The 19,479-nt window shown below is 42.9% G+C and overlaps 2 protein-coding genes across 4 annotated transcripts in view; both read left to right on the plus strand.

Moving 5' to 3' along the window:
- The first annotated feature begins 232 nt into the window (after window positions 1–232).
- mpz (myelin protein zero) lies at window positions 233–12,417 on the plus strand. 3 transcript variants are annotated; one of them, XM_045224744.1, is made up of 6 exons: window positions 233–423; window positions 2,265–2,431; window positions 3,216–3,429; window positions 3,768–3,897; window positions 4,485–4,533; window positions 8,502–8,743. In XM_045224744.1, the coding sequence occupies exons 1-6, from the start codon at window positions 378–380 to the stop codon at window positions 8,544–8,546; spliced, it is 651 nt and encodes a 216-aa protein (XP_045080679.1). In that variant the 5' UTR covers window positions 233–377; the 3' UTR covers window positions 8,547–8,743. The 3 variants fall into 3 exon arrangements, with proteins under 3 accessions (XP_045080679.1, XP_045080678.1, XP_045080680.1); XM_045224743.1 differs by lacking the exon at window positions 8,502–8,743 and adding an exon at window positions 8,796–12,417 and having other exon boundaries at window positions 234–423; XM_045224745.1 differs by lacking the exon at window positions 8,502–8,743 and adding an exon at window positions 11,143–12,417 and having other exon boundaries at window positions 234–423.
- Window positions 12,418–12,785: 368 nt separating this feature from the next.
- Window positions 12,786–19,479, plus strand: part of LOC121581286 (sodium/potassium-transporting ATPase subunit alpha-2-like) — a 32,226-nt gene continuing 25,532 nt past the window's right edge. Inside the window, exons 1-7 of the mRNA XM_045224746.1 lie at window positions 12,786–12,909; window positions 14,105–14,182; window positions 14,438–14,497; window positions 15,385–15,588; window positions 18,290–18,403; window positions 18,879–19,013; window positions 19,190–19,307. Coding sequence (XP_045080681.1) covers window positions 12,898–12,909; window positions 14,105–14,182; window positions 14,438–14,497; window positions 15,385–15,588; window positions 18,290–18,403; window positions 18,879–19,013; window positions 19,190–19,307 — 721 coding nt within the window. The 5' untranslated portion in view covers window positions 12,786–12,897. The remainder of the gene's footprint in view (window positions 12,910–14,104; window positions 14,183–14,437; window positions 14,498–15,384; window positions 15,589–18,289; window positions 18,404–18,878; window positions 19,014–19,189; window positions 19,308–19,479) is intronic.

Below are 19,479 nucleotides of genomic sequence, written 5' to 3' on the forward strand. Positions count from 1 at the left end.
TCAAGCTTTGACTGCTACTTCAGTGAATTTGATCAGTGTCTTTATACAGTATGTTGCTTTTCACTGCATCTTAATATCACTCTTGAATGTAAAAGTTGTTTATTTTGGTCTTCAAAGGGGTTGATTGTTTGATTTGTTTCAATGAGATTGGAGAGAAAGAAAGAGGTGGAGAGAGGGAGGAATGGGCCGGGCCGTGGAGAGCGAGGGGTGTGGTTGGTTATAAACCCTGGGACACTGTTGTCCTGTTGTGAAGCCCTCTGTCCTGGAACCCTGCACCCCTCTGTCCTTCTAACTCGCCATCACTTCATAGTGGGACTCTTCTGCAGCATCCAGTGAGGTCTGCAACATCACTTGAGGAACCCAAAGAGTCAGGAACCATGCTGACCATTTTGGCGCTAGCGTCGGTCGTACTCCTGGGAATAGGTAAAAAGTATTTAATTTTTCTTAATATATCCCTAACCTTAGTCCTAACCCTAAGTACCATGGTTCATTACAATACTTGCTACACTGTAATTATAGGAATAACTACACAGTAATAAGTCCGCTGTAATGTAAATTGTAACCGCATATAATTGTTTTGATTTATGGTTAAAAATATACTTCTAATATGTTAATTATATGATTAAACCTTCTGATCTGCTTTAAAGTTGCATGTGAAAAATGTTGCCTTATCTTTATCATCATCTTGAGTTAAAGGTTAAAGTTCACATAGTGTCGGTGATACAATTTGAATTAATAACATTTATGATGAATGATCTCGTATGCTTTCTTTTCTTTTCTTATAAAAAGCATTATATACATGCTTGGTATTTCATTCACAGCTGTACATTAAACTAATCCCGTGGGTCACTGAATCTTGTTCACTCTGGGTTCTGCGTTATTGGTGCATTACTTAATTAATTAATTAATTAAAGGGAAAGGAAGTAAAAGAACCTGTGCAGATGATTAGTCTTGTAATACGTTGTTATACGGATGTTATATTGTTGTGACTATTATTGTTATAACTACAGAAACATCTTGTTCTTCATCCGTGTTTCTCTTATACAGAGTTCATTCCGTAAGGCTCACAAAGTTAAGATGAGGGCATCAATTTTGGGACTCACTCAGACAGTGTATTGACAGCATTTCTACACTTGAGCAGAGATCATCTTCTTTCCTTTCCCGATTGTTGCAGCTTTGTCAAAATGTAATTAAAAACATCAAGTCTTAATCCATTGACAAGTTCTATGTTGGCTGACATCATTTATTCAAGGACGCTGGAGTTTTGGTTTCTACATGTGAAAATTTGAAATGTGCATCTTTAGATATTTGAATGTGATTTGTGTGTGAGTCAGTATCTTGGGTCAAAATCTTGAATCAAACGGAATACCAAATACCCCAAAATACTAGTGATAATAATTGATGATAGCAATGTTTGTAGATGCCATTACATCATTGGTGGTGGTTGTTGTACTGCAGTACTAATTGCATTTACGATGGAAGTGATATATTGATTTTATGGCAAATATAGAATTTAACTTCATATTTCAAGGACATAACATAAGCTATTTATAATCTGTGGGTAGTTATGTTGTACTTTTTAGATATTATCAGCGCCAATCCTTGCTGCATGCCATCATTGCACATGTTCATAGCTCATTTGAACCTTGGATAAATAGTGGTTGTGTGTGGGTATGGATTTTGAAGTGTATACAAAAGGGATCGAATGAAAGACTTAAGGCTTTGCAACTGAAAGACATTGAAATGAACTTGAACATGTTGTCCTCTTGACTGTCTTTTCATAGTAAATTAAATGGTACATCGACAGAAGAATAGTTTTGAAGGTTGTGTTTGTTTAATGGTAGACTCCACAATAGTCTACTGGAACCATAGTCTGGAAGAAACCCTTGCAACTGAAAATGAAAACCCTTGTCTCTGTCTTACATCCCAGGGGCACATTTTTTAAGTGTGTAATGCATATGTTTCTTATTTAACCATGTGTGCCCAAGTACATTCTATCCTCTTGTCTGTTTTCATAGTACGTAAATCCTTTATATCCCCAGAATAGTTTTGAAACATGCAGTGATGATCTTTCGTGTTTATATATTTTTATTGAAACCACCATAAACATTTACAATGGTAGAAACGTACATATAGGCAATGGTACAATGGTATTTTGGAGGTAACAAATGGTAATAGTTCAAACAAGGAAGTGTGAAGAAGGTAATGATGGACCACATGGGTGCTGATCTTTCCTATTTAACCCTGTGTCTTAACCCCTGTAGTGCCCCAGCAGTCCGAGGCCATCGTCATCTACACGGGTTGGGAGCGGCACGCCCTGGTGGGTTCCGACATCCGTCTGTCCTGCTCCTTCTTCTCCTGGCGCTGGACCTCCGATGACGTCACCTTCTCCTGGAGCTACCGGGCCGACGGTGCCAGGGACGCCATCTCTGTACATATATACTCTCCTCTATCATTATCCTCCTCTAGCCTCCTCTATGGATGCGTCCCAAATGGCACCCTATTCCCTACATAGTGCATTTAAAAAAAACATTTTAATCATTTAGCAGACGCTCTTATCCAGAGCGACTTACAGTTAGTGAGTGCATACATTTTTCATTGTTAGTGAGTGCATACATAGTGCATTGCTTTTAACCAGAGCCCTATGAGCCTGTTCCTTATATATAATGCACCCTATGGGTCCTGGTCAAAAGTAGTGCACTACATAGGGTATAGGGTGCCATTTGGGATGCTAACCTATCACTTCTTTTTCATTTCCTTCTCATTCCCCTCATCTCACCTGGTGCCAGCTCTCTCTCTTCTCGCTGTGCCTTGCCCTCCTTGGCCCCCAATCTCACCCTCCCATATCCCCCTTGTCCCTCTCTCCTACTTTCATTATCTCACTCTCCTTCTCTCCTCCGCCTTCATCCACCTCTTGCCTCTCTCCCTCTGAAACGATATCACCCCCTTCCTTCCTTCTCCCTCCTGTCCCTTTCTCTCTAACACAGTTGTTTATTTTAGCACATTTCATCTGTACCGTATCTAACAATTCATGTCATCTTTAGCCTAGATGTAGTCTGGTCTCAGATCTGTTTCTGCTCTCTTGTCAACAACATTTTGGCATGACAGTTCCATAAGGAGTTGGCAAGAGAGCAGAAACAGACTGGCATCCAGGCTAGCCTAGATATAAAAGCAGACAAGAAACTGAATCCCTTTTCCGGTCTTCCGTACTACAGATCTTCCACTACACCGGTGGAGCTCCCTACGTAGACAACAAGGGACCCTTCAGAGACAGGCTGGAGTTTGTGGGGAACCCTGGTCGCCGGGACGGATCCATCCTGCTCAAGAACCTAGACTTCGGAGACAACGGCACCTTCACCTGCGACGCCAAGAACCCACCTGACATAGTGGGACGCGCCTCCAGTGTCAGACTGCTGGTCTTTGAGAAGGGTGAGAGCATTGAATTACTAGCCTGGGTATCGGTCTGTTTGGGCCATCATGCCATTTTCCATGCCCCTCCTTGCCACTCCTTGTCATGCATGCGCTCCTTGTCATGCCAAGCATGTTTGGCATGACAAGGAGTGGCATGATGGCACAAACTGATCAGGGACCAGGCTATATAATTACATATAGAATCCCTAGAATGGCAAGTAGACTGTCCTTGTCTTGCTTTCTCTTTGTTTGTAGTTTTCCTCTTCATTCCTCTGCTTTTTCCTCCTGATCTTTCTCTTTCTCCCCTCTCCCTCATTCTCTCTCTCTCTCTCCCTCCCTTCCCTTCTCTCTCTCAGTTCCCATCCAGGCCGGAGTGATCACAGGGTCCATCATCGGTGCAGTGCTGGGTCTGCTGTTGCTCATCGTTGTAATTTATTATCTCATGAGGTTCCTGGTGGCCCGCAGAGTCTTCAACCTCAGTGTCAGGTCAGTGCCCCTGTGCCTGGGTCTGTGGCCAAAGCCTGAGCCCATCCCCGGTCTGGACACCTGTATGGTTTAGCTGGCACTAGGTGGCACAAAGTTTTTTTTTTTGTTAGTAAATATATTGTTTAAGGTATTTTTCAGATTTTATTGAACTGATAGAGAGAGAGAGGATGACAGTGGGGAAAGTGGTTGTGTCAAACATGTGCCGGAGGCTGCGGCGTTACCGCTACACTACCCAGGCCACAGGTGGCACTAAGTTGACCACTAATCAAGTTTTACAGTCAGTCTATGATCATATAAATAGAACAGACTTGGAACCTCTGACCATGGCAATTTGACTGGTACTCATGGGGACACTCACTATGGCTAGCCTGGTACGGCAATGCATCATTTCCATGATAATTTAGTTCCATTCTACTTCTGTATCTATGACGTTGTCTCCTAACCTACCTGGAGAGTCAGTGCTGTTCGGTTATCTGTGATGAAATTAAAAAGGAGTAGTATACTGTAACAGAAGCAGTATATCGCTTTGGCCACTAGAGGGAGAGGTGTGACATCCACTTGACACTGTTCTCTTTTGTTTCCTCCAGCAAACATGGAAAGAAAGGGAAGGGTAAAGAGGGATCACAGCAGAGACAGGCAAGTCCTCTCGTCGTCGGCTCACTCACAACCACACAACGACAACAGCAGCTCACAACTACAGCACACAAGTACCGTACAACTCAAGTCATGTAAGAGTACAACACCTATATGACAGCTCATACCATAGCAACTTGGTTAGACACAGCCACTGAGCCACACTGCAGAGCAGTATTGTTAGTAAGACTGCCACAGAGCAAAAACGATTCAATCCGGAATCAACATAAGAGGAATGCATTATTGCGCCACCAAAGCAAACACATTTAATAGTCCTCTCCTGCTATTAAACGAAACAGTCATCAGTGTTGGAACGCTTTAAAACCACAGCCAGTCGCCCAAAAGCTTAAGAGCTAAATTACCGCCCCTCCCCTCCTCAAGGGCTAAACAAACACAATACAATGGGTAAATAGTCGGGAAGTTTACCCATTTTTACGTGGCCTTATTTTCACTTTTCTGTGTTTGTAGTTTATTCCCCATACAGTCTTTTTTTATATTTTGTTTAATTACAGAGAAAATTGGTGTGAAAGGCCCCGTGTAGCTCAGCATGGCGCTTGCAACGCCAGGGTTGTGGGTTCGTTTCCCACTGGGGGCCAGTATGAACAAAAAAAATATGCACTCACTAACTGTAAGTCGCTCTGGATAAGAGCGTCTGCTAAATGACTAAAATGTAAATGTAACCACCACTTGTAAATGTAACCACCACTTGCTATATTGATTTATAATGCAATATGCAAATATTTCTAAAGCATATTATAAAACATTCTAAAACACTCCACACCAACTCATAATACATCAGAATCCCATTCTGAATAATGTCTCTGCGCAACATTTTTGAGAAAAATAAATCCATTGTGCCATAAATCCATGTTTGAATGATGCTGTTTACAACAACAAAAAGATGCAACTATGGATTTATGGGACAGTGATGTTATTTTTTTTTTGGGGGGGGGGGCGTAATTTAGTGCAGAGACAGCATTCAGAATGGAATGATTTGGACACATTTTCACAATGCACTGTAGTCAATGGCAAGTGATCTCAGCAAAATGTGTCTACTAATTTTCTCTGTAACGAAACAAAATATTAAACAGTTTGGGGAATCAACTACAAGAAACAGAAAGAGTGAAAAGGCCACATGTAAAAATGGGTGAACTTCACCTAACACCAGCCACACTTGTGAAATGGCTGCAGCAAGGTCGTGTTGTACAGTAATTCAATTCCCTGTGAATGGAACTGAGTTGCTCTCAGTGGGAGAGAAAGTAGAGACAGAGGGAGACCTACTGATTCTACTTCCTGTGAGTCAAATGAAAATCACTGGCCCTATTATTGGCTCACAGATATCCCAAATTACACTGAGTCACACAGTCACACTGGGGATAAGTGCAAGGCAAGGGGGTGGATGCATCCCAAATGGCACCCTATTCCCTATATAGTGTGTTACATTTGACTAGTGTAGTGCACTATATGGAATTGGGTGCCATTTGGGATGCGGCCTTAGTATTTGATTAATATAACATTCATTCTTTCTTGTATGCTTTTGGTATTACCGGTGGTTCCTCCCAGGGCAAATTAAGTTAAATTATTTTCTATATTGCGAGAGAGATATTCCATGTCAAATAGAATGATGATGTATGCTGGTAAATGACATCCTAAGGTATTGATCAATTCACTAAGACATCTTAATGGAAGTAGCCAAGGGTCTAGGATTGCTAAATCCTGGTAACTTTCCCAAGTTTTCCAGAACCAGGATTTCTGGAAAACCTGAACATTTTGGGAAAGTTTACGGAATTTTGCAACACTACAAGGGACAGTTTGGTGTGTAGTTTGTTTACTCACAGTATTGTTCAGGAATCAATCAGGTATGCAGCTACTGTGTCAGTGGCGTGTGGCTGGGGGTCTGTACAGTGTCAGAGGTCAGGGATTAGAGTCAGGGTTTACCTCAGCATTAGAGTGCACTCTCATTCTCCTCTCCCCACAGCTCTCACTGACTGTGTCCAAAATGGAACACTATTCCCTATATAGTCCACTACTACTTTTTACCAGAGCCCTGGTCAAAAGTAGTGTAATGTCTGCATCCCAAATGGCAAGGGTCCTGGTCAAAGGTAGTGCACTATATAGGGTGCTATTTGGGATGCACACGTTGTCAAATGACTGATTGTCAGGTTGCACTTGAGTTGCAGTCAGTTGCACAAATTGCATGGAGCTTGGGTGCATAAATTAATAATATAGCTCACAGTCAAAAGGACAGTTGCTGAAATTCTGACGGAGTTGCCTTATACACATATTCACCATGAGCAATTAATTTCATGGTGCGAAAAAAATAAAATCAAAACAGCCTTCTCCTCACTATGGCTCCTCTATTTTAAACTATACAGTGTGTAAACGTGTTTACAGGGTTTTCATATATAGGGTTAACTTACATTTGTAAGATGTGCTGTTTTATCAAACAGGCCTTATCTACTTCCCAAATTGCACCCTATTCCCTACATAGTGCACTACTTATGACCAGAGCCTTATGGGCCCTGGTCAAAAGTAGTCCTAAGGAATAGGGTGCCATTTGGGACATAAACAGGGTTTTCATATATAGGGTTTACTTGCACTTGTAAAACATGCCGTTTGATCGAACAGGCCTTATTTAGTGCTACGCTGACTCCACACAATCTGTATCAGCCACTGTATCTGGGTTATTTTTATTTGCTGGGCTTGCACAACAAAGCTGCGAGAATCTCATTGCATGCATCCCAAATGGCACCCTATTCCCTATGGGCTCTGGTCAAAAGTAGTGCACTATATAGGGAATAGGGTGCCATTTAGAATGAAACCACCATCGTGTGGCATCTTCGTTCACCATTACTCCATTAGGGGAGGGAGGCAGAGTGGGAGAGAGAGTATTGGTAGCTGACTGGAGCCTGAAGCAGCACACAGCACACAACAGGCTGTACTGGAATGATAATAGAGTGCACTCAATATTGATCCCAGCTAACAAACCATCCCCACCCATTCTCTCCATTCCTCCCTCTCACTCACTCACTAGCTCACTCACATTCCCTTCATCTAGTCCCGGTCTCCCCCTTTCTTTTCAGTCTCATCCTCTTTCTTGTCCTCCCTCCTTCTTCTCTTGTCTGTCTACCCTTCCTCTTCTCCATCCGGGTGGCCGTGAGAAGCCCCTCTTTCTTTCTTTCTTCCTTTCTTTCTGTCTTTTCTTGTTCTGTCTCTCTCTCCACAGGTGAACAGCCAGTTGTTAGTTTTTGGATCTGTTTCTGTTTAACTGATCCATCCTCTAATCAATCTCTACCTCTACCGGTCTCTATCTCTATTTAGTAAGGAACTTAGCTTAGCTCCTAACCCCCTTTTCTGTTTACGTCCCAAATGGCAACCTATTCCCTATGAAGTACACTACTTTTGACTAAGTAGTGCACTATATAGGGAATAGGGTGCCATTTTGGACGTAATATCTGTCCATGGGCACTGTAGCTAGAGCCATGTACTTGACCGTTTACCCTTTCCATAGCAGCCCAGTGCCTCTTTATGTTAGCACTTGCTTTTCAGTGAAGTAATTACATTAGATTGCTCTGACCTTTCCTTTTCACTAACTCAGAGGCCACTTTCCTCTTGCAGGTGGCCTCTCTACTGAGCCCTTACCTTCCCAGTCCACTCCCTTGCTCCCACGTCCTTAGCTCCAGTAAGATGAGGGTTTGCAGAAAGATGTTATTGGTTGTAATTGTCATGGTCCATTCGGTAGATGAATGTGTTTGAGTGAACTGATGGCAATGCATGTGTGAACTGATGCATCTGTGATTGGTGCATGTCTGGGTGTTGATTGGTAAAAGTGACTCAAAGCTGCATTTTAAGAGGGCCTGCTATGTTGGAAATAGATGTGTAGCAGTCCTGTGTCAGATGTTAGATCTGACTGTAGCAGTCCTGTCACTCTGTCCCTAACTCATCAATGCCTGTTTTGTCACCCCTTGCAGCCCTGGAGACCGCCACCCGTCACTTGCCTCCCCCTTACCTCCTAAATATGACTCTTTCTCTCTTTTTCTCCTAAATGTACCTCTCTCTCTCTGCTCTAATGTAAATACCTCCCTCCCTCCTTCAATCCTAATCCATCTATTGCATCATTGTTAACATGCCCATCGATCTCCCCCATCTCCCCCGTGCTAACACTACTTCTCTCCCCCTCCCTCTCCCCTTCTCTCCTTTCTCACCCTCCTCCTTTCCTCCTGAAGTGACTCCTCTCCTCCCCTGTTCCCTCCTCCTCTCCACAGGGCCCAACTCTCTCCATCGGAGACCCGTCCAAGCTGAAGGCCGCCGCCTCAGAAAAGAAGAAGCAGGAGTCGCGCAAGGATAAGAAATAGGATACGGGGAGCAGAGAGCTAGAGTCCCAACACACAGCCCTGCCCAAAGTATTGAGACAGCCAGAGAGAGCAGGAACAGGGGGAGGGGACTCACCCAAGGGGGAAGGGCCTGGGAGGGTGCTGATGACCATCGAGCTGGAGCTCTCTAAGTGGGAAAAAGAGGGGGAGGGGAAAGGGGGTGGGTCCGCCTCGGCCAAATCAACCAGTTTCCTATCCCTGTCCCAGCTCTCCAAAAAACTGACCCTGAAATAAGTGAATGAGGATCATACTGGAGAGGGAGGCAGCGGAGGACCTTAAAGAGGCAGTCTCAAAGAACTGTAAGGCTGTGTCCCAAATAGCACCATATTCCCTACATAGTGCACTACTTTTGACCAGAGCCCTATGGGCCCTGGTCAAAAGTAGTGCAGTGCACTAAATAGGGAATAGGGTGCTATTTCGGAGGCAGCCTTAGTCTGTCTATAACAGTATATTCTTTCCCACAAGATCTAAGCCTTTACAACTCCAAAGTATATTCATCATGATCTCAATGCCACACTGGGGTGAACATTGACACAATAGTGATAAAAAAAATATGATAACTCAATCAATGGAAGTAAAGCACTCCAACTACTACTGTCAGGTCATGAAACATGCCATTTGAACCAAATCAAATGGCATCTGACTGCTGGTTTGATGACAAAATCTTAAAAGCTATTCACAAGTTTGCCCGTTCATTCTGACATCTTAGATGTGATGCAAGGCAGTATTTCTCTACTACGCCTGTCCGACACACATCAGAGAGTCCTGGCTACAGGGACCACCCAATGTGTTATTTTTGTTTGTGTCCCAAATGGCACCCTATTCTATACATAGTGCACTACTTTGACCTGAGCCCTATGATCTGTCAAACTTTGACTTGCCCTCACACTGACTTCTCTCTTCTTTCTCCTCTTTCACTGGGAGCACGTTTAATGCTAACTCTTTCTAATCCTCTCTTTCCTATCTCTCTCATAGATTTTCTGAATCTTATTTCTCAAAGACTTGACTTCCTCCCACTCGACTGCTTCAGCTTCCATAAGTCACACCCCTTTAGACCACACCCCTTTCCTTCTGCCCCACCTCTTGATGCACTTCTCCTATCTCATTATCTCATTAAGTCCTGCCTATAAAAGAGTAGTCCTACCAAGTTCAGTGTTTTGTATGATGAGGCAGAACATACTCATAACCCCTTCAGCTAGCATCAAGCAGAGCAGACCCAGCATAGACATGCAGTGTAACATACGGATCCACCAGGCTAATGTATAGAGCATAGATAGTTCCTGAAACTTCTGTTAATGCTTCCTGCTTCTGGTTGCTGGTCAGTGCTCAATCAGATCAAATGTGAGTGGTGTGAAGAGTTTGAGTGCACCCTGCACTGGACGAATCATAGTGAGTGAGAGAAATATGATTCCTAGCTCTTAGCTTGTGTAGATGGGTTCAAATCGAAGTTCATATCACCGGGTAATTCATTCCCTTCATATTTCAGCTAATGGAGACCGCTGTGCTGTGCTGCCTTTCTGTCACTGCATTTCTGTCACTGCAAGCTGGAGGTTAGGTTATTCCTGTCTATAAGGGTGTAGTAGATACAGGCTTACTGTAACAGCTGCAATTTAAAGCAGAGGAGGAAAATACTTGTTTGTTTGTGTCTGAGAGTACATCCCAAATGGCCCACTATTTCCTATATAGTGCACTACTTTTCACCAGGGCCCATAGGGCTATGGTCAAAAGTAGTGCACTATTTAGGGTATAGGGTGCCATTTTGGACGCAGACTGCTTTGACTTCTGTGACTGAGTCCTTGACATGACGTCACGTTGACAGCCAGTGGACATTCTCAGGCCCTGACAACAAAGGGATACTCCTCCTTTCTACTCCTCCGTGTTATTTTGGTCCCGTTAATCCCTTCTGCACATTTCTCCCCCCTATTTTAGCACTTGCTGGTAACTGGATCTCTCTCTCTCTCGATCTCTCTCTCACGCACACACACTGTCTTTCTCTCCCTCCAGCCCCCTCTCTCTCATCTCTCTCTCTCTCTCTCTCTCTCTCTCTCTCTCTCTCTCTCTCTCTGTGTCCTTTAGTGACGCTAAGCTATGTTCCCTCATAGACTACCCAATCCACTCTATACTTAAGCCTCTTCTATCTAGCTCTATCAGACAAAGCCAGACCCCATCTCAAACAAACTCAGCAATTCTTTATTTCTTTTCTTTCCTCCTCCTCCTCCTCCCTCTTTTTCAAACTCAGTGATGGACACATCTCTCCTCCACCCCCCTGATCACCAACGTCCCTCTCACTCACCCACCAAAGCCACCACACCCCTGCACGTTCGTTCACCCACCTTTTCTGCTGGTTGGAATGCCACGTCGCTCTCTTCTGCCCCCTATTGGCCAGGGATGGAAACTGGGCAGAATCATCCATGTTAATAGTTCTCATTGAAGACTTTAATCTAGCTATAGCTCTCTGCCGGTTGCAAAGGTGCGTGTTTTGTGTGTGTCTGTGTGTCTAGTCAGACTGTTATTTCAAACAAAAGATTATAAACACTGTACATGTATGTCACTCTAAAGTAAAGCAAATAATTAGACATTTTACTGAAGAAGTGCACAAAAACACATGGGAGGCAGATATGTGATAGTATCTTCTTATGACATTTTATCACATAGATGCCCTTGTATATGGAGGGGGATCTGTGTGGCTGTTTCTTTTGGTGCATATTTTCCAGGGGCGGAAAATAAATATTTTTTCATTTAAGTTGCAAGCTGCATGGGGCTACAGGAGGCACTCGCACAGTGAGGGAGATGATGATGAGGAGGATAAGGGAGGTTAACTCCAGATGTTGCTGGTGGTAATGTGATTGGAAAAAATAACAGGTTGTTGCTGGGATGAAGATACTTTGGAGAGAGAGAGACTTGACTTGTGTGTTAAGCCAAGCCAAAGTCTATATGTATCGCTAAAGATATGGCTCATATCTCCCTAAAGCTCTCTCTTTCAAGGTCCTTACCCTGAGCTTCTGATCTGAATGCTTGACAGGCTATGCGAGGTGGTTAGTGTAGTGTTTAGTGTTGAATGTGTTTTTGTTCTTTTAACTGTGGTCATATGGAGTGTGTTAAAACCACACCATGGTTAACTAAGCCAATAGAAAATAGATAGTTCTGTTCACCCCATCGCTGTTTAACCAACTATCCATCATCAGATGTGATCAGTTTGAATGTTTCTTTCATTCCTTTCTCAGTACAGCCACATGGACTCCTGACATAAAACAAACTGCTTTAAAATGTCTTTACAATGTTTTCTTGTCTGCATTGTGTACTGGATGTATTATGTTGGTTGTTAGATAACATTCCTTTCTTTGAAATTTCAAGCTCTTAAATGTTTACGTTTATTTTAATGCTTATACTTATACTAATCATACACATTTGATTGTTATGTAAAATGTGTTGTAAAGGGAAGGTAAATAAAAATTAAAGCATCAAACACATCTTGGTTGTAAAAGGAGAATAAAATAAATCCATATGAAAATGACTAGTGTTCTCCATGTCTGTTCGATTCAAATATATTTTGAAAAGTAATTGAAGTAATCTACTTCTTGATGAAAGTCATATTTTCTATGCTCAGTGCCCGGTTCATTAAGTCCTAAATGATCACTGTAAAATAGGGTTCTTCATTAATGGTACATATGAGGTTAATATAGTTTGTTTCTTATTGTTTGCAGTGGTAGTAGAGGGGCTAGCCCTTAACAGTGCTCTTCGGGGTTGTTCCTCACAGAGGGGGCAGCAGGTGCAGGTACCACAACAGAGCCCCCTCTGTGTTTCCAGGTGCTAGTGCTGGGGAGATTCAGGTTACCCTGACAGAGACAAGAGGGGCGGAGTGGGGGGTGGGTGTCAGTCCCAGTCACTAAAAAAGTAATCAGTGTCTTTTCCACGTGTTAGAGATCAGTCACCTGTCTGTCAGGACGAACGGTCTGCCCTTCACATTTCAAATTAGAGTTGAAACGCCGAAAGCATGGGGAAAGGGGTAAGTTCTCTTCACTTATTTATTCATGCATATAGAGGGGTATTTTTCTATCCTTCATAACAGGGTTGGGGTCAATTCCATTTCAATTCAGAAAGTAAACTGAAATTAAAATGTTTCTCTCACAGTGAAACATTGAGGAGAATTTGAGTTAAAGTTTTCTTCCTGAATTGACTGAATTGAAAAGGAATTGACCTCAACTCTGCTTTATACACACATACACAGTCTGTCATATGAATATACTGTACGTATGGTTGAGTTGGGGTTAATTCCTGTAACTTCCAAAAAAGTTCGGGATTTCCTGCTTATTCCATTCCTGTATGATTACAGGAATCTTTCAACCAGGAAATCTAGAAAACCTGGGCATTTTGGGAAAATTAACAGAATTTTGCAACCCTAGACATGTCACATACAGCCACAGACATCATGGAAAATCTAAGCTGGTTTTCGAACAGTGTCTGCAGTGACGTCGGTGCCGGTTCTATATGCCGCAGTGTTGAGGCATTTTGTGACCACATTGGAAAGTAGGATTAGAGCATAGATAACTAATATCATCAATATCTTATCAAAAGCTCTATTCACACATATTACAGAATTCCAGTTGTATAACTTGTTCAATTCCAGCTGACTTTTGTTTTTAGCAGGTGTTGGCGATTATCTGTTATATCATACAGTAGCAATTTCCTCTAAATCGGGCACATTTCCTGCACTACACCAGCTCTCTACTCTCAAACTCTTTTCGACTGATTTTTCAATGTGTCGCTCTCCCACACACTCATTCTTTCACTCTCTCTGTCGCTCTTTCACTCGTTCACACGTTCTGCTGGGAAAGAAAGAGTGACAGCAGCAGATGATTTCCATGATGCTGCATTCTTCAACAGTGACTGTTCCAATCTGAACTACACACACACACACTAATGTGAACTCAGACTTTCCATCGCCATATTTGAACAAAGTAGCCAACACACAGAATAACGATATCCTACTGTTACAAGTGATACATTAGTGAAATGTTTATTTTTGATGAACATGAATATATAATATAAACATGGATATACTTCCCTAGGGATCCTATAATTCATTCTATTTATGATTTCTATAGCATGCTATATGTAATTATATGTATACTTCTCCCTCTGTATGTGGGAGGTTTGAGTTAAGGGTTTATGTTTGATGTGATAATCTCCTCATTCCTCAGAGTGGTGCCGAAAATGGAGGAGGAAAGAAGAGGAAGAAGGAGAGGGACTTGGATGAGCTCAAGAAGGAGGTGTCCATGGTAAGTGTAACTGGCGGTCTATGGGTGCGTCCCAGATAACACCCTATTACCTATGTAGTGCACAACTTTTGACCAGGACCCATAGGGCACTTGTCAATAATAGTGCGCCAAATTAGCCTGGGTACCAGGGGTGCCATTTGGGACGTAGTCAGGCTGTCACGTGTAAATAACTCAGTGCAGTACGTTTTTATATTGAATAATGACCTTCTGGTTGTGGTTTATTTGAGTTAGTCAGATCATTCTGTTCTTTCACAGGATGATCACAAGATATCATTAGACGATCTGGAAAGACGCTACACAGTCGACTTGGCTCGGGTAACACACACATGCACATACATACAGCTGCCTTCCCTTCTGCTCTGCCCAGTCACTTTAATCTCCCAGCCTTGATCTAATCTCTACTTAACTACTGCTTTCTGTCCATGCTACACACACATAAACTCCCCCCCAACTGTTACTTTGGTCCATGTTTGTCCAAGTTGAGTCCATAGGGTTCTCATCCCTGTCCCACATGGGAGCCCCACATGCTATCTCTATTACTGGTGTTCAATGGTATTACAGTGAATATCAGTTAAGTAATATAGGTCCCATATGGAGAGATGTCTATCTATCTAATCTTTAATCCTACTGACTTTCTCTCAGACAGAACTAAAATGTTGTTTTGCTGTCATATTGGGAATGGCCACCAGGGGGTGATGGACAAAATCTGCAATGGTACTATACTGGCACTGTAATACTTATTTTACATTTTAGTCATTTAGCAGACGCTCTTACCCAGAGCGACTTACAGGAGCAATAAGTGCCTTGCTCAAGCACACGTCGACAGATTTTTCACCTAGTCGGCTCGGGGATTCGCTCTTAACCGCTAGGCTATCTGCCGCCCTTCTTCAGACATGCCCTAGATGTGTGTGAAATGTGGTGCTTCTATCACAAAAGGCAGAATCCCATGCTTTAGCTGCCCCACTACACATGACAACCAAAATGGCCATAGAAACGGAAAACATGATTTTGTTGTTGTGACTGTCTCCGTAGTGATGGTTTGTTTGCTGGCTGACGGACAGTGATTGTATCAGTGACTGTGATACATGTTGTATGAAGTGTTGTATGTCTTGCAATGTATTATTTGTATGCCAGGAATGACTGTAATGTTGCCAAGCAAATTTCCCTACGGGACATTAAAGTATTCATTCATTGTCTTCCAGGGTTTGACCAATGCCAAGGCTCTGGAGGTGCTGGCCAGGGATGGGCCCAACGTCCTTACACCCCCTCCCACCACGCCAGAGTGGGTGAAGTTCTGCCGTCAGCTGTTCGGGGGCTTCTCCTTGCTCCTCTGGATCGGTGCCATCCTCTGCTTCCTGGCTTACAGTATCCAAGTGGCCACTGAGGACGAGCCAGCCAATGACAATGTGAGAACCGCCTCAAGGCTAGGCTGTATAACATCTGTCGTGTTAACTACACAATGACCAACCTGGTCCCAGATCTGTGTGTGCTGATTCATTTTAATTTTATTAGGATCTCGTTTGACCCACCAAGGGTTAGTCTTCCAAGAGTTCTTAAGAAATGTAAAAAACATACAGAAATTCAGAAAAACAACAAAAGCAAACACAGACACAGATCCACATTCCTATTAGCTTTACATATTACGAGTTACACCCGCCAAGCCTCTGCCCCCCACCCACCCACATACCTCATGTGCACATATTAATTTAAATTTAAATACAACATCACATACCATAATAACCTCTTAGACCCATTCTAGTTGTTCAATAATGTGCTTTGTGAATTATTCTTTTAAAATAACTATTTGACAAGTTTCTGGAACTTTCTGGCAAAGAGTTCCAGGATTTCACTGTCCTGAAACTAAAAGCAATTTTGCCCAGCTCTAAATTGGGAATTGGTGGTCAATACGTGGCCTTGGTTCTGCTCTGTGTGTTACGAGAGTGTTTGTCTATGACCATATCCAGTTTATCATATATAGTGGTTGGTCTTTCAGAGTGGTGAATTTTATTAAAAAGGGTTAGTTAGTATATTGTTTTCTATCATTTCCTTGACAGTCAGCCATTTGAGTGCAGTATGCAATTCTATGGAGGGCCTCTCGTAACCACATTGCAGAACCATTCTGGCTGCCTTGTTTTGCGCTATTTGCAGGCTCTTTAGGTAACCAACACATGCATTACCCCAGACGACAGAGCAGTAGTTAATTTGACTATGGATGAGAGCTTGTGAGAGTTGTTTTAGAATTTGCCCTGGCGTATATTTCGCAATCCTTCTGAGCATACGGGAATGCCAATGATTTTGTTGCAGAGGTGAAATGTGTGATAACCAAGAGAGAATGTCTGGCGGTACACCTAACAGCCTCTGAAACCTCTACAATGGTGTCCCGCCAAATGTCAGCTGGAAGGAGGGTTGTTTCTTACTTCTCTCCTTTGTACATATTAGCATTGCCTTGGTTTTCTTAGTTTTTTAGCACTTATTTATTTTGGGTTATCCCATTTGACATTGGTTAATAGCCTCTTTAAGCTGCCCTGCAGAATTGCCTGGTCCATAAACAGTTGTGTCTTCAGCAAACATGGTTGCATAGAGTTGCCCTGGCCTTAATTGGCAATGAGTGACAAGGTGTTGGCATGTTATAGCACAGACAGACTGCCACCCAGGCTATACAGTTACAGTCCAGTTATTAGCTAACACTGTCTATCATCATCATCATTGGCAACCTGGTTGCAAACATACTACATACAACCACAGATAAAACAATCATCATCATCATCAACATCACCTTCACACACAATTATGTTGATATACTGTATGCCATATACTGTAGTGCAACACCAATAACCTTCATCTAGTCATCTTGTTCTATCTCTCTCTCTCTCTCTCTCTCTCTCTCTCTCTCTCTCTCTCTCTCTCTCTCTCTCTCTCTCTCTCTCTCTCTCTCTCTCTCTCTCTCTCTCTCTCTCTCTCTACAGCCCTCTTCCTCTCTCTACCCATCTCTCTCTTTCTCTACCTCCCTCTCTCTCCCTCTTTCTCTCCCTCCCTCTTTCTCTCTACCCCCTCTCTCTTTCTTTACCTCCCTCTCTCAATTCAATTCAATTTTTCAATTTAAGGGCTTTATTGGCATGGGAAACATATGTTAACATTGCCAAAGCAAGTGAAGTAGATAGTAAACAAAAGTGAAATAAACAATAAATATTAACAGTAAACATTACACTCAGAAGTTCCAAAAGAATAAAGACATTTCAAATGTCATATTATGTCTATATACAGTGTTGTAACAATGTGCAAATAGTTAAAGTACATATGGGAAAATAAATAAACATAAATATGGGTTGTATTTACAATGGTGTTTGTTCTTCACTGGTTGCCCTTTTCTTGTGGCAACAGGTCACAAATCTTGCAGCTGTGACGGCACACTGTGGTTTTTCACCTAGTAGATAAGGGAGTTTATCCAAATTGTTGTCTTTGTGGATCACTGTAATCTGAAGGAAATATGTGTCTCTAATATGGTCATACATTTGGCAGGAGGTTAGGAAGTGCAGCTCAGTTTCCACCTCATTTTGTGGGCAGTGTGCACATAGCCTGTCTTCTCTTGAGAGCCAGGTCTGCCTACAGCGGCCTTTCTCAATAGCAAGGCTATGCTCACTGAGTCTGTACATAGTCAAAGCTTTCCTTAAGTTTGGGTCAGTCACAGTGGTCAGGTATTCTGCCACTGTGTACTCTCTGTTTAGGGCCAAATAGCATTCTAGTTTGCTCTGTGTTTTTGTTTGTTCTTTCCAATGTGTCAAGTAATTCTCTTTTTGTTTTCTCATGATTTGGTTGGGTCTACTTGTGTTGTTGTTGTTGTTGTCCTGGGGCTCTGTGGGGTCTGTTTGTGTTTGAACAGAGCCCCAGGACCAGCTTACTTAGGGGACTCTTCTCCAAGTTCATCTCTCTGTAGGTGATGGCTTTGTTATGGAAGGTTTGGGAATCGCTTCCTTTTAAGTGGTTATAGAATTTAACGGCTCTTTTCTGGATTTTGATAATTAGCGGGTATTGGCCTAATTCTGCTCTACCTGCCTCTCCCTCCCTCTCTCTCTTTCCCTCCCTCCCTCCCTCCCTCTCCCATAACAGTTGTACCTGGGAGTGGTTCTGTCAGCTGTGGTCATCATCACTGGCTGTTTCTCTTACTACCAAGAGGCCAAGAGCTCAAAAATCATGGACTCCTTCAAGAACATGGTTCCTCAGGTGAGCTGAGCTGAGACAGCACAGTATACTGCTTTGTGAGCGTCCCAAATGGCACCCTATGAGATGGGCCCTATTCCCTTTATAGTGCACTTTTGACCAGGGTCCTATTCACTTTAAAGTGCACTACTTTTGACCAAGCCCAGGGCCCTGGTAAAGGTAATGCATTATATAGGGATTAGGGTGCCATTTGGGACACAAGCAATGGCTTGGTCATCGCAACAGTGTGTAAAGGCTATAATAGGCTTAAATCGCTTAGATATTCTTCGATTTCAAGTTATTTCATTTCCTTTGAGTGCCTCAAGTGGGTTTACACTGACTTGAGAAGCATAATAAGCTTACCCAACATAACACAACTAATAATTTGAGCCAACTTTGGATTTGCCAATGAATGTTTGTCTAAAATAGTTTCATCCTCCCCTTTGTCTCTCTCTCTTTCATCTCTCCTCTCTGTTATCCATCCCTCCATCCCTGGCAGCAAGCCCTGGTGATCAGGGAAGGAGAGAAGATGACAATCAATGCAGAGCTATTGGTGAGGGGAGACCTGGTGGAGATCAAAGGAGGAGACCGGATCCCTGCCGACCTCCGAGTTGTCTCCGCTGCGGGCTGCAAGGTGAGGAGAGGAGACGAGAGGGAGTCCAAGGGTCACTTTCTTACTATCTGTCCAGGTTGATTACTTAGTTGCTGTCTCTCTTTATCTCTCTCTCTCTCTGTCTCTGTCTTTCTATGTCTGTCTGTCTGTCTTTCTTTCTGTCCAACTGGATAACTTTCCTCTGTCTGTGTGGGAAGGTGGATAACTCCTCTCTGACTGGGGAGTCAGAGCCTCAGACACGTACCACAGAGTTCACCCATGAAAACCCCCTGGAGACTCGAAACATCGCCTTCTTCTCAACCAACTGTGTGGAGGGTCAGTAGCACAAATCCTTTCCTCTTTTCATTCATTTATTTTTATTTAACTTATTTATCGAGAGAGTCTCATTGAGGTCAGAAGACCTCTTTAGAAGGGGGACCTGACCTATTTCTTCAATTAAATAATTGCTTCCCCTCCCTCCCTCCCTCCCTCCCTCCCTCCCTCCCTC

This window comes from Coregonus clupeaformis, chromosome 14 (assembly GCF_020615455.1).
Source record: "Coregonus clupeaformis isolate EN_2021a chromosome 14, ASM2061545v1, whole genome shotgun sequence".
In the NCBI taxonomy this organism is placed as follows: Eukaryota; Metazoa; Chordata; class Actinopteri; order Salmoniformes; family Salmonidae; genus Coregonus; species Coregonus clupeaformis.